The following is a 13,119-nucleotide window of genomic DNA, read 5'->3' on the forward strand; positions in this document are numbered from 1 at the left end:
AGAAGGAAATTTCCAGAGCCAAAGATCCACTGAATGCCAAGTGGGCTGAGTAAGGTCCATCCCCAGACACATCCTAGGAAATGATCAGAATCCACAGCATAAGAGAAAAGCACTAAAAGAAAAACAAGGCAGCTTTTTCTTTTCATCACCAACTCTGGTTGTGAGAAGAAAATGGCCCAGTATCTTCAAAGGTCAGAGACAAACAGATTTTGGCTTGTAGGAGTAATTTGACTATAAAGCTAGCACTGAATTGTGAGCCCTAATGCCAGTTAAAGAACATAAATAAGGAGTTTAACTCCCAAAGTATTGTAGGAGCAGGAGGGAAAAAGGACAATTTGATCACCCTAACAGGAAGCGTGGGAAAGAAGAAACTAAATTACAGTAAATGGGAAACTTGAAATAACGAATGAAGGGAATAAGACCATTTCATGTTAAGTTATGAATGTTTCACAATTAATTACATTACATTGATTACCTTAATTAATGTTCATTAGCTAGTGTCATTAATGTAAGTAATAACTTATTAAAAAATTACTTATATTAAAAACTGAAATCTCAGATTGGAAAAAAACCTAAAAAAGTCAAATATATTTTATTTAAAAATTCATACAAAATCAAAATGATACAGAAAGCCTCAAAATAAATATATAAAAAACTAAGTGCTGTATATCAGAAAAAAATAAAATTTCAGGTGAAAAGCATTAAAAAGGACAAAGATATATTTTATATAGTTTTTTCTCTATAATTATATGATATTTATATGTTAATACTGCATAAACATTGTAGATCATTATATAGTGTATATTAAGTATTATTGTTATATATTTATATGAATATATAAAATTGTTATGAACCTTTATGTACCTAATCCATAGTTTATTTATAGAGTCTATAGTTAGAGAAATTGATAAATTGACCAAGCATAATTAGAGAGGGCAGGTTTTATATATCTACCTCTTAAACTGAAAGATCAAGTAGACCTGAAATAAGAAAGCAACGAGCAAGTTCAGTCTGAAAGCTATGTAGAGGCTGTATGCCTAACAGAAAATACACATTGTTTTCAAGTATCCATGGAACGTTAAAAATTGTGTATTAAGTCACAGAGAAAATATCAACCAAGTCTAAAAAGTAGAAGTTATATAGTGTGCATTCACTGTTGACAATGCACTGATATAAGAAATGAGTCAATAGCCAAAAAAATTTTTAAAAACCAAAACACTATCCACTTGAAAATTAACATCTTTATATAGGAGTTTAATATAACTCTTAGGTTAAAATGGGAATATAAACTGAAATTATATAAACTAGCAATGAATGAACATGACCACAATATATCAGAATTTATAGGGTACAACAAAGTGCCACTTGGATGACGGCATCATTCAATAGAACTTTCTGCAATGATGAAACTCCTCTATAATTAGGCAGAAATGGTAGTCACTTGCCATATGTGGATACTGAGCACTTGAAATGTGGCTGGTTGTAACTGAACTGATTTCACACTTTAATTGTAATTAACATAAATTTAAATAACCACATATTGGACCACATAGTTCTACAGTCTCTAATAAAGCATTACCAGGAAAAGAAGATAGAAAAAAATTTAATTATATATTAATCTCTAGTTGGGGCTTCCCTGGTGGCACAGTGGTTAAGAATCTGTCTGCCAATGCACGGGACACAGGTTTGAGCCCTGGTCCGGGAAGATCCCACATGCCGCGCAGCAACTAAGCCTGTGCGCCACAACTACTGAGCCTGCACTCTAGAGCCCACAGGCCACAACTACTGAAGCCCACGTGCCTAGAGCCCGTGCTCCGCAACAAGAGAAGCCACCGCAATGAGAAGCCCATGCACGGCAACAAAGAGTAGACCCCACTCACTGCAACTAGAGAAAGCCCGCACGCAGCAACAAAGACCCAACGCAGCCAAAAATAGATAAATAAAATAAATAAATTTAATGTGTAGTTGGAAAGCAAGCAAGATGAACTCAACGCAAGTAATAAATGTTGTATAAATTTAAAAATTAATACATTTGAAAAGAAATGAAATGGGACTTTTAAAAATACATGAATAAAATTCACTTAAAGGCAGAACACTTATTTTACTAGTAAGCATTAAGGAACTGTAAAAGGTAGCCTAAAACCTACCTTTATAAATGACTTCAGGCTCAGATTTCACAGACAAGTTTTACATAAACTTCAAGAAGCCAATATATATGTTTTATAAAATATTCAAGACGTAGAATAATTTTGAAGCTTTCTATTGCTTCAAGGCTGGCATAACCTTGACACCCAAACCAGGTAAGTCAGTACAATAAAACAAAATTTTATCCAGTTTTACTTATGAATATAGATGCAAAAATCTAAAATAATATGAATGAACTGAATCTATTTGCAATAAGTATGGGTTTATCCCAGTAATGCAATGATGGCTTGACATTAGGAAATCTGTTAATGTAATTCACTACCTAACAGATGAAAGGAGAAAAAAAAATGTGGTCATGTTGATACAGAAAAAGCATTTGGTAAATTTTAACACCCATTTCTGATTTAAAATTCTTAGCCTCCAAATAGAAAGAAACTTCTTTAACTTGATAAGGGTATTGACCTTCATTATCATGTAGTAGTAAAAACATTTGAAATATTTCCACTGAAATCAGGAACAAGGCAAGAATGCCCACTTCACTCCTGCCGTTTACCGTTGTTTTGAATGTCCTAGCCAGTGCTTTAAGGTAATAAGTAAAAGGCATAAATAAATTCTGGAGACGGAGACAAAAATGTCATTTTTGAAAACCATATGATTACCTATCTAGGAAGCTCAGAAGAATCAACTAAAAAGTACTGGAACTAAATGGAGAGTACCAAAAAGTACTTTGAGCAAATTCCTTATACAGAAATCAGTACATCTCTATGTCAGCTATAATCAATCAGAAAATATAGAGAAACTATATCCCCTTCACAATGACTCTGAAATCTTGAAAAATCTAGGAATCAATGTGTGAAGACACTTGCAAAATCTATATGCAAGTAACTATAAAACTGAAGGAGATAAGATCTGATTTCTCTGAGTCATACTTCCTAAATAGGGAGATGTAATACATAATGATATTACCTAATTAATCTTTAAAATAAATGCAACTGTAATCAAAATTTTAACAGGGTTCCTTATGGAACCTGACAAGCTGTTAATAAAATTCTGTGGGAAGAGACATTGTGGGAAAATATCTAAGAACCAAACTGAAAAATAACAAGGAGGGAACCATATGCTCTAGCAAATATAAAACATAAAGAGCTAGCAGTTAGACTGTGTGCTGTTAACCAGGAATAGGCAAATAAATCACTGTATCAGAATGAAGCTCCCCAAAATTTATATACATACATACATACATATATATGGCATTTGAAACTACTAAGAGAAGTTTGGCATATTCAGTAATGCTGTTCTTTGTTATTTTAAGTGGATTGTGTTTAATATCTGTACAGAATAAAACATGGAGAAATAAAAGATGAAGATGGAAATTATATTTTTCCTAATCGAATGTGCTTGAAAATATCCCCAAATGGAAATAAAGAGCCTCTTCGGTTCCTAATGTTCAGATTTGAATAGCATGTATATTCCATTCAAAGAAAGGACTTGATTTGAGTATTTCTTAGGTTCAGGGAATTTAAATCTTTCTCTGTTCTCCGGAATGTGTTTCATCAAAATAAATCATGTGGGAGAGTCACCAGCTTGGTTCTCTCATTAGTAAACAGGTTTTCCAGCAGGATGGGCGATTGGGAAACTGGGCCTATAGAAAGAATCCTATCTATTGTTAATAGGATGAGAAAGAAACTTGTAGGAAAACCACAGTAGCATAGTATTTGTCGGCAGAACTTTAAAAAATAGCATGACTTTCAGATCCATTCACTACCCTAGGTTCTAAGGACATGAAATGAATAGTTCCTGCCCTTGAGGTATGCTTATAGTTGACCATTCAGTATAGCTGAGTAGTCAGTCATTGGCTATTTGTAACCTTTATTTATCTTCTCATACATGATGGCACGTTCTCTATGCCCAGACATTAATTGTGTGATGCTTCTGCTTTCTTCCTTCTCTTTCAGGCAAAAATAGACGTCTTATTAGTTGGCGATGTCACTGTTCAGTACCTGGCTGATATTGTACAGAAATTCTTTTCAAATTTAGCAAAAGTCACCGTCATCATTGGTGATGTGAAGAAGGCAGCAGCACTTGTGGATGATTGCACATTCAACATGATTTTTCTGAAGTTGACTTCTTTACCAACTGCCGAGGAGCTGGAAGCTGTCAGATTAATTAGGTAAACTCCAAAATCTTGACTCTATTATCTTTAGAATAGTTTTTTTTTTTAAAGATTTTTTTTTTTTGATATGGATCATTTTTAAGTCTTTGTTACAATATTGCTTCTGTTTTATGTTTTGGTGTTTTGGCCATGAGGCATAGGGGACCTAAGCTCCCCAACCAGGGATTGAAACTGCACCCTCTGCATTGGAAGGCGAAGTCTTAACCACTGGACCGCCAGGGAAGTCCTTAGAATAGTTTTTATTAAAACCTGCTTCTATAAAAATTCTTAAAAGATGATACAATTCTACTTTAATTTTTAAGATGATGGATATTTTCAAGGGCAGAATCTCTATATATGTTTTTGTTCTTCCTGCCAGTTTGACCTACTATTATAAGAATTAACATTTTAACTTAAAAGTAATAGGTGTGGGTGAGGATATAAGAATTAATTGGTCATAGAAATTTATTTGGTATATAATGCTTCCCATAATTCAGTAGGTACTCCTTTTTAATAACTATGTCATTAACATGGCATATTGTTTCAGAGTTCATTAATTCTTATAGTAGACACTAAAGCAGGTGAGCACTTGTATCTCTGGGTCATGATAGCTCTGGGCTGAAGGTGTCTCTTTCAAGAGATGTCCTAATGTGAAAGAGCCATGAAGCTCTCTGGATCCACTGAGTCCAGGTCGATACCACGTCCATTATTCTTTTCTTTTCTTTTTTTTTTTTTAAATTTAATTTTATTTATTTATTTATTTTTGGCTGCATTGGGTCTTTGTTGCTACGCACAGGCTTTCTGTAATTGCAGTGAGCAGGGGCTTCTCTTGTTGCAGAGCACAGGCTCTAGGCACATGGGCTTCAGTGGTTGTGGCTTATGGGCTCAGCAGTTGTGGCTCACGGGCTGTAGCACGCAGGCTCAGTAGTTGTGGCGCACGGGCTTAGTTGCTCCGTGGCATGTGGGATCTTCCCAGACTAGGGCTCAAACCCATGTCCCCTGCATTGGCAGGCGGATTCTTAACCACTGCACCACTAGGGAGGCCCACATGCATTATTCTTGTTTCACCCGGTAGTTGCATAGAAGTTATGCTGCTGTTTGACCCACTCAACTCTGGAGATCTGGAGTCTAGAGGTGAAAGATTTTGGTTCTTCCGTGCCTGTTTACATAGGATTTTGAGCCATTTAGGATGTTTTTAAACAGGGTTAGGTGAGATTGAATGTGTTTCCCTTCTGTGAGACTTGATGAAGTGTAATTGTAGATACTATTGGAATATATAAGGACTTCTCATAATTAGAGGAGAGGACTTTCTAGACCAAAGGAGAAAGTTTAGAGAAATATTGTGATTCCAGAATAAAAAGGACCAAGCATATTATGTTAGGGGAAAAGACAGGTGGGACTGGGAAGAAGCCAGAGACACTGGGTTACTTGTTAAAGACAAACAGAAAGACACTGCTCCTGGGGTTTCTTAGAACGGTTGGTCTTCTGCATTTCTTTGGCCTTCTACTGGGAATATGAACTCTAGACAAACCAGGCAAATTACCTCAAAGAGGATTTCACTTCCAAAACATGTTGTTGTGAATGATCTTCCTTCTGAAGATATGCCTATTTTATTAATATACCTTTTCAAAAAATCTATTGATAGAGTACCTCTGATTGGAGGCTTATAGTAATATCTCATTTGTATAGTATTAATATTTAAAAAAAATTTACAACACCTTTACGAGGGAGGTAAGGCAGGGCTTCATCATTCCTACTTGGCAGATTAGAAACCTGAGGCTGAAGTGACTTGCCTGAGACCACATGGCTTGTTTTCACAAAACTCAACTAGAACTCCTCACTCTTCCCTTCATGTTCTTTCTAAAAGTCTGTAATCATTTGGCTTCTGTATTGAAGCCCCTTTTACAATTCGGACATGCCATAGATGCCAGACTTACTTTAACCTAAGCGTATTATTTTGGAGGAGCAGTGGACAAGCTGCTGTGGCTGACCTCTCTCCATTCCAGCAGCAGGAGTCCAGCCGTACCTCCCCAAATGTGGTAAAGGCTTTGTGTTTGCTCATGATCGAGGCTACATTTTGAACAGGATAAGATTAAAGTTCTGTTTAAGAGCAAGCTTTATGTCTAGTCACAGTTGTTAGCAGCTGGGAGGGTAGAGGAGAGAACCTCTGTCTGATACTCCCCTCTGTGGATTCTCCCCACGGCTGCTTTCTTTGTCTGAATAACAAAGCTTAAGATGTGTTAGCAGAGAGAAGAAGATAGATGAAGGAAATAAATGTACAGACAGGCATATGGTAATTCTGTTGTTTTGCTGTAAAAGCATTTCTTAGAAAAGAAAAAGAGAATAATTCATGGAATACACCTGGTTTTCTTTTTTGGTCTCATTATGCTCGTCCCAATATCCGGTATACGTCTTGACTAATAGCAGGTATTCAGTACTTTGCTCTAGGTGTGGGTGGGCAACCATGCTGTTCTAGGGCAGACCATGAGTTCTAGCTTTTGTGTTCCTCTCTGAAAAAGGGACAGAGCTTTCTTTGTGGAAGCTTTGCCTTTCCTGATACTGGACTTAGAGGCTAGAAATGTCTCTGAAATTCCCTTTCTTGCCCTCAGAATTGTTATGAGTTGATGACTTATGAATTATTTAAACCCTTATGGAGCATATTTATATTTTGAGGCTGTAGTTTTTCTTAGGATGATGACTCTCATGAACATCTTGCCCTATTTATAAGGCATTTAAACCTTTATCTTTCCTACAGCACTCTATCTTTTGAGTTTTGGCTAATATTTAATGACTAAGCCAGTATGAAGAGTTTTGGCTTAGCTTTTTAATGCTGTATTTTAGATTTTTTTCCCCCTTAGAGCTTAGTTGTTGTTTTGTTATATCTCAAAATCTGGATAGGTTCAGGAAAATATACAAGTATTTACCTTACTCCTCTCTGGTCCCTTTTTATGCCCTGCCAGTGAGTGAAGAACTCACTGTAGAATAAAAGTGGTCCATGTTGATTTTCAGTATCAGAGCACATGATCACAAATCTATGTATATCTGTAAGACATACGGATTTTTATTGAAACTAAGAATGGAGTATAGTGTGTCAGCTATCATACTAAGCTTCTTTTAGGATAAAATGCAAGCAGCCTCCTTAAAAAGATTTTAAAATTTATTCTTATAGAAGAACTGTGGTTTTAGCTTGGAGCTAATCATTAATCAGTTTTAATCATTTGTAAAAATAATGGTACCTTATAGCCTGACATCCTCAAGAATTACGGCACATCTCAATTATAGGTTGACATTGCTGGTAGTACTCCCTAATTTGATTTCATTTCATGAACACATTTTTATTGAGCCAGATGAACTCAGACACCACCCAGTGGTAAAATATTTTAAGATGTTCTCAGGATTCATGTGCTTGGTTCCAGAATTTCAGGAGTATTTGACCCTTCTTTCAGGTCAGTTCTCAAAACTGAACCACATTCAAAGTGTAAATACTTGGTAATTCAGATGCATCCTGGCACTACCTTACAAAGGCCAGTACAGAACATTAGAGTATGTTTCAAACTCATCCACAGTGTATGGATCCTGTTTGCCATTGTGATTTTCTGGTCCATGAACTGTGTCTGGTTCCTCAAACCCTGTGAGTCTCGTGAGCTCAGAGCAGTGCAGCGATAGGAAAGGAACGCAGAATGTGGTTCCATCTGCTCGGTCGGCAAATCAAGTTTGAATCTGATTTTATTTTTTCCCATGTCGATTCGGTTGTCTGATCAGTTAACTTATTACGTCACCAAGAAAACCCAATCTTGTGAGCCACAAGGGTCTAACAAGTTGTCCTGCTGTGTCCCCAGTCAGAACATCCTTGACTTGACAGTGCTACTCAGTAAATCTGATCAGCCAGTTTGCATGACCTGAATACTTGACATAAACACTATAACAACAAAACATCTAAGTAGTTTTGCTAAAAACATTATTCTATAAATAGGAACTGAGGGACATTCTAGATGTTTATTGTTTCTAGCATCATGTCATGTGGTGAACCTGACTTAGAAGGGTCACAGCAGAAACTCTCCTGACAAAAAGCATAGTGGGGATGGGGCATACCAACCTTCAGTATTGACCAGAATCAACTCAGAACTTCACTGCATTTTATCACAGGTGCCCTGTTAGTAGCAAATGAACTCAGTGTTTTCATATTTACAGTAAAACTCTTAATTTTCTCACTGAAAATGGTTGTTTTAATTCATTAAGTAATTAATAAAGGATATTATTTGTTACAAGTCCCAAATAGACCACACCAAGTTAATTTGGCTGCTTTGGGCGCACAGGTTGCATAATGGATAACTGTACTCAAGAAGGATACAACCCAAAAATGACACTGGCTTTTGTCCTTTGACGTCCCTGTGCCTATAAAGGAAGTGCCTTTAGAGATTTCCCCCGGCTTCATAGGGACTTATAAGAACATTTTGGTCCTCCTATTAGATGACAGATTTCAGCGGCCAGCCAGATCTTTCCTGAGGTTCTTTGATCATCAGAGTGTACAATTCAGTTCAAAACACTTTTATCTGATTTTTTTTCCAGCTACCAGACTTAGGGGTGGGGACAAGGCTGGGAATGGCCACTGCTGCAGTTTGAGCTTATGGTGGCCTCCAGTTCCAGAGAGTACTGGGCATAGGCTAGGAGTGGACACTAGAACATCAATATCCAATCTCGTATGTGGAGCGTAGTCTCAGGATCCATCATGTCATTTAAACAGTGTATGCCGTGAAACAGGAGGGTAAATAAATTGCCCCACAGCAAATTGCAGATTTTTAAAACTCTGGAGACCTCAATTGAGAAGGTGCTTCTAAGGCCTCAGAACCTGCAATTTAGTTTTGGTATATGAAAGAAGTGGTATTAGTTGGGGTGGAGAAAGGAGATTTTTGTTGTGTTTTGGTGTTGCTTAGTTTTAAGGAACATTCATTCATTGGAAAGAGGACCTTTTTTGGTGATCCTGGAAACTGGAAACTCTGTTAGCTTATTAATTTGTACAGAATGTGGATGAGAAGCTGAGCTGACCAGAGTGTTGGATTCTGGGAACTCTATTGATTGCTGGGGTTCCTGCACAATTAGGGCTTCACTGACAGAGGAAGTGTTTGGGCTGGTAATCGATTCTGTGCTAATGACAAAAGTCCAGGAATTCCAACTCTGTCTGATGTGAAGCTTGAAATTTGAAAGTCATCGGGGTATAAAAAATCCATATATCCAAATCTAACCTATTTCCCTGTCAGTAAGGTCAATTTAAAAAAAAAATAGACACAGGATTATTTCCAAAAGCAAAGAATCTGTTTTTTTTAAAATTCTCTAATTCTAGAATATTTTAACTTAACGATAACTTGTTGTTTTTGTGAATCCACAAAGTATTTTTTTATTTCAGAAGCTGGACTGAACTACCCAATATGTTTCTATCCAGTCTGTTTGTCCCTCCCACCTCATCCCATTATTCATACCCCTGTTATACCCCACGGTTTTTCATCCCTTACAAAATAATTGGGAAAGGTTCACACTGTGGACACTGACACACAGGCGTCATTCTCTCCTCCGCACTTCCATGGTCCACACCCCACCGTGTGCTAAGGGGCCTTCCTTACTGCCACTTGAGTCTGCCTGTCGGATCCCATCCTCCCTCCTACTTGTGCCTATTTTGACGGCAGTACTTCTGCCTGAGCTTCTCATTTCCTCATAGAAACCGTGTTCTTTCCTCTCTTCTCTTTTAGCCCAAATTCTCTTTCGGAATTTATAGAACACAAGCCTGAATAGAGCTCAGTTGGGTGATTTGTCCCATTTTTGTAATATCCTATTGATACTTGTTTGACATATTTAACTTAGTAAATATTCTGAGTTTTATATATATATATTTTAAATAAATTTATTTATTTATTTGTGGCTGTATTGGGTCTTCGTTGCTGTGCACGGGCTTTCTCTAGTTGCGGCGAGCGGGGGCTATTCGTTGCAGTGGCTTCTCATGCTGCAGAGCACGGGCTCTAGGCGTGAGGGCTTCAGTAGTTGTGGCACATGGGCTCAGTAGTTGTGGCTTGCGGGCTCTAGAGCGCAGGCTCAGTAGTTGTGGCGCACGGGCTTGGTTGCTCCGTGGCATGTGGGATCTTCCCAGACCAGGGCTCAAACCCGTGTCCCCTTCATTGGCAGGTAGATTCTTAACCACTGTGCCACCAGGGAAGCCCTGGTCATTTGTTTTATAAAATTTCCCACATTCTGATTTCATCCCCATAGCATTTTAAAAAAGTATTCCTCTTTTCCTTAAATTTCTTGAAACTGGTGGTTAGATCAAGAATCTGGATAAGATTTTGGATCATTTAAAGCCAAGAACAAAAGTGGTCCGTCTTACATTCTACCTAATACCTGAGCAGTATTCTCAAAACTGTCAAGATCATCACAAACGAAGTCAGCAAAAGTGTCACAATGTAGAGTAGCCTGAGGGAGATATAATGACTGAATGTAATGTAGGATCCTGGATTGGATCCTGGCATAGAAAATGAAAGTACATTAAGAAAAACTAAGGAAATCAGAATAAAGAATGAACTTAATATATCAGTATTGGCTCATTAATTTGGAATATTTGGAAGTATTCCCAACTAATGTAAGATGTTAGCAGTATGGGAAATTGTGTTGGGGATACATGGGAACGCTACTATGTTCATATTTTTCCTGTAGATACAAAATTATTCTAAAATTAAAGTTTATTTTTAAAAAGTCACTTATTCTCTCACCCCTTCCCCAGTTGTGGAGAGCCAGGCATTTGTGGTTGCCATAGAAATGAACCATAAAAAGACTGTTCTTATTAACAGACTGCACTCCTGCTCAGAGAAGCCAGGGGTATGTTTGACTGAAGACTCAGATTTTGGATTTTCTTACCCATTAAAAGGAAATAGAGAAGCTAAAGCATCTATTTATATAAATAAAGCTTCAAACAGAGCAAGCGTCAATTTCGGGAGAATGTTCCCCTCCCTCGTATTTTTCAAATAATCTGTAATTGTACTATCCACCCCAGCCACACACTTCAGAAGCCTCTTCGTGCAACTGCAAGAAATAAAAACACAATCTCTTCTTTTATGAACTGTAAAAAAAAAAAAAAAAAAAGAAGTCCATCTTTTCCCTCACTGATTTGAGATGGTACTGTCACTAAACTTCCATATTAATGCCACCATTTTAAATTCTAATGAAATAAAGTCACTGTAGTGTAGTTCGTTCCTAATGAGCTAAATGTTTGAATCCCAATTTTTTGAATGATGATTTTGCTTCATTTTAAACTTTTTTTTTCCCTTTCAGATCTGGCAAGAAAAAAAATACACATTTGCTCTTTGTTTTTGTAATCCCTGAGAACTTTAAAGGTATGTGCCTGTTGGATATATTATCTGCTTTTTCCCCAAATAGAAATCATGAGGTCAATATTTAATACAAAGATTCTTAGGTTGTATTTCAGGTCACGGAGCTGATATTACTTTAACTGAACCACTGACAATGGAAAAAATGAGTGTTGTGATAAAATACTGGAAAACATGTTTCTCACATACTGGTGAGTGAAAAGCAGGTTTCCAAGGGTTAGAAAAATTCTAACTAAGATTCTACAAAAATTGTATTTATACATTTTTATGTTGGTTTTCCACTTATGCCTTTTGTTAAGGATTAACTGTATGCTATATACTATAAGGAACATGTAATCCTTGTTAAACATAGTGTGAAGAAAACAAGTGTGAATAAAATAAAGGGAAACATACGTTCTATACCTGTGAAGAAAATGCTTGTCCTCAAAGGTTTAAAATGTGCACGAGGGACAAATGCAGTGTTGTGGTTAAACACAGGTTTTTTTCTGCTTTGGGGGTTTTTTTTTGGTAGCCTAGCTTCTTAGTCATTTGAATGGAATTATTCATGCTTTGTGCTGTTTGATTGTCTAAAAGCCAGAGCCATTAACCTTGAGTCTTTGTGCTTTGTAAAACACTTGCATATAAATTATTTCACTTCTTTAAGTAGTGGTTATCCTTTCTGTTTTAGATTTTTAGACACAGATAATTAGTGTCAGTGCTTCAATGAGACCTCACATTTCTAAACTCTTCACCTGTATTGTATTATGTGTATTGCCAGCATCTAAACACTTAAGATAATTAAATTGCTTTAATTTGCCTTGTAAAAGGACAGACTCCAATTTCTGAAATTAAATTCTACTGGAATCATTGTCAGTGACTATTTATAATTTTTCTAGATCCAGGTTACTAGTAGGAAATCTTTTAAAATTAAGGTATTTTTCTTAAAATGGACCTGAAACACGCTTTCAGGATTATCATGGATAAGCTCATACTCCAGAAGATACAAGATCAGTGCACCCCTCCTTTTTTTTTTAGTGTTTTTCTTCAGTATCTAGGCAAGATGAGTGAGTCTGTTTTGTAACATTCCAATGGCTCCCATCCCCTGCAGGTGTCAGAGTTCTTCCTGGAAATGAAATGTGTAACTGTCTGGGACCAGAGTCCTTTTGCAGCCTCTTCTCATTTTGGTTCTCAGTGGAAATAGAGCAGCTGCTTATCACCACCTGTCTAGCACCCTTCTTATTGGTCCTAACCATGTCTCATCCAGTCATCTCAGCTCTGCTCTTAGGATGAGCAGCTGCAAAACAAACAACAAAAAGCAACAACAAAAAGCAAAAAAACCCAAAAAATCCCCACACCAAAAAACAACACAACCATGAGATGCTTTGACAATGCAGCTACTTACTGAAGACTCATACGCATTTTCTGTCTCTGACATTTACCTGTAAATAATAAGTAAACTCAGTTGAATGCATT

The 13,119-nt window shown here is 36.9% G+C and overlaps 1 protein-coding gene across 1 annotated transcript in view; it reads left to right on the plus strand.

Annotated features, from left to right (window-relative positions):
- The window catches only part of SOHLH2 (spermatogenesis and oogenesis specific basic helix-loop-helix 2), a 39,950-nt gene that overhangs the window by 5,313 nt on the left and 21,518 nt on the right, over positions 1-13,119 (plus strand). Inside the window, exons 2-4 of the mRNA XM_007464241.1 lie at positions 4,101-4,315; positions 11,612-11,673; positions 11,754-11,858. Of these exons, the coding sequence (XP_007464303.1) occupies positions 4,101-4,315; positions 11,612-11,673; positions 11,754-11,858 (382 nt within the window). The remainder of the gene's footprint in view (positions 1-4,100; positions 4,316-11,611; positions 11,674-11,753; positions 11,859-13,119) is intronic.

Source organism: Lipotes vexillifer, unplaced genomic scaffold (genome assembly GCF_000442215.2).
Source record: "Lipotes vexillifer unplaced genomic scaffold, Lipotes_vexillifer_v1.1 scaffold120, whole genome shotgun sequence".
Classification (NCBI taxonomy): domain Eukaryota; kingdom Metazoa; phylum Chordata; class Mammalia; order Artiodactyla; family Lipotidae; genus Lipotes; species Lipotes vexillifer.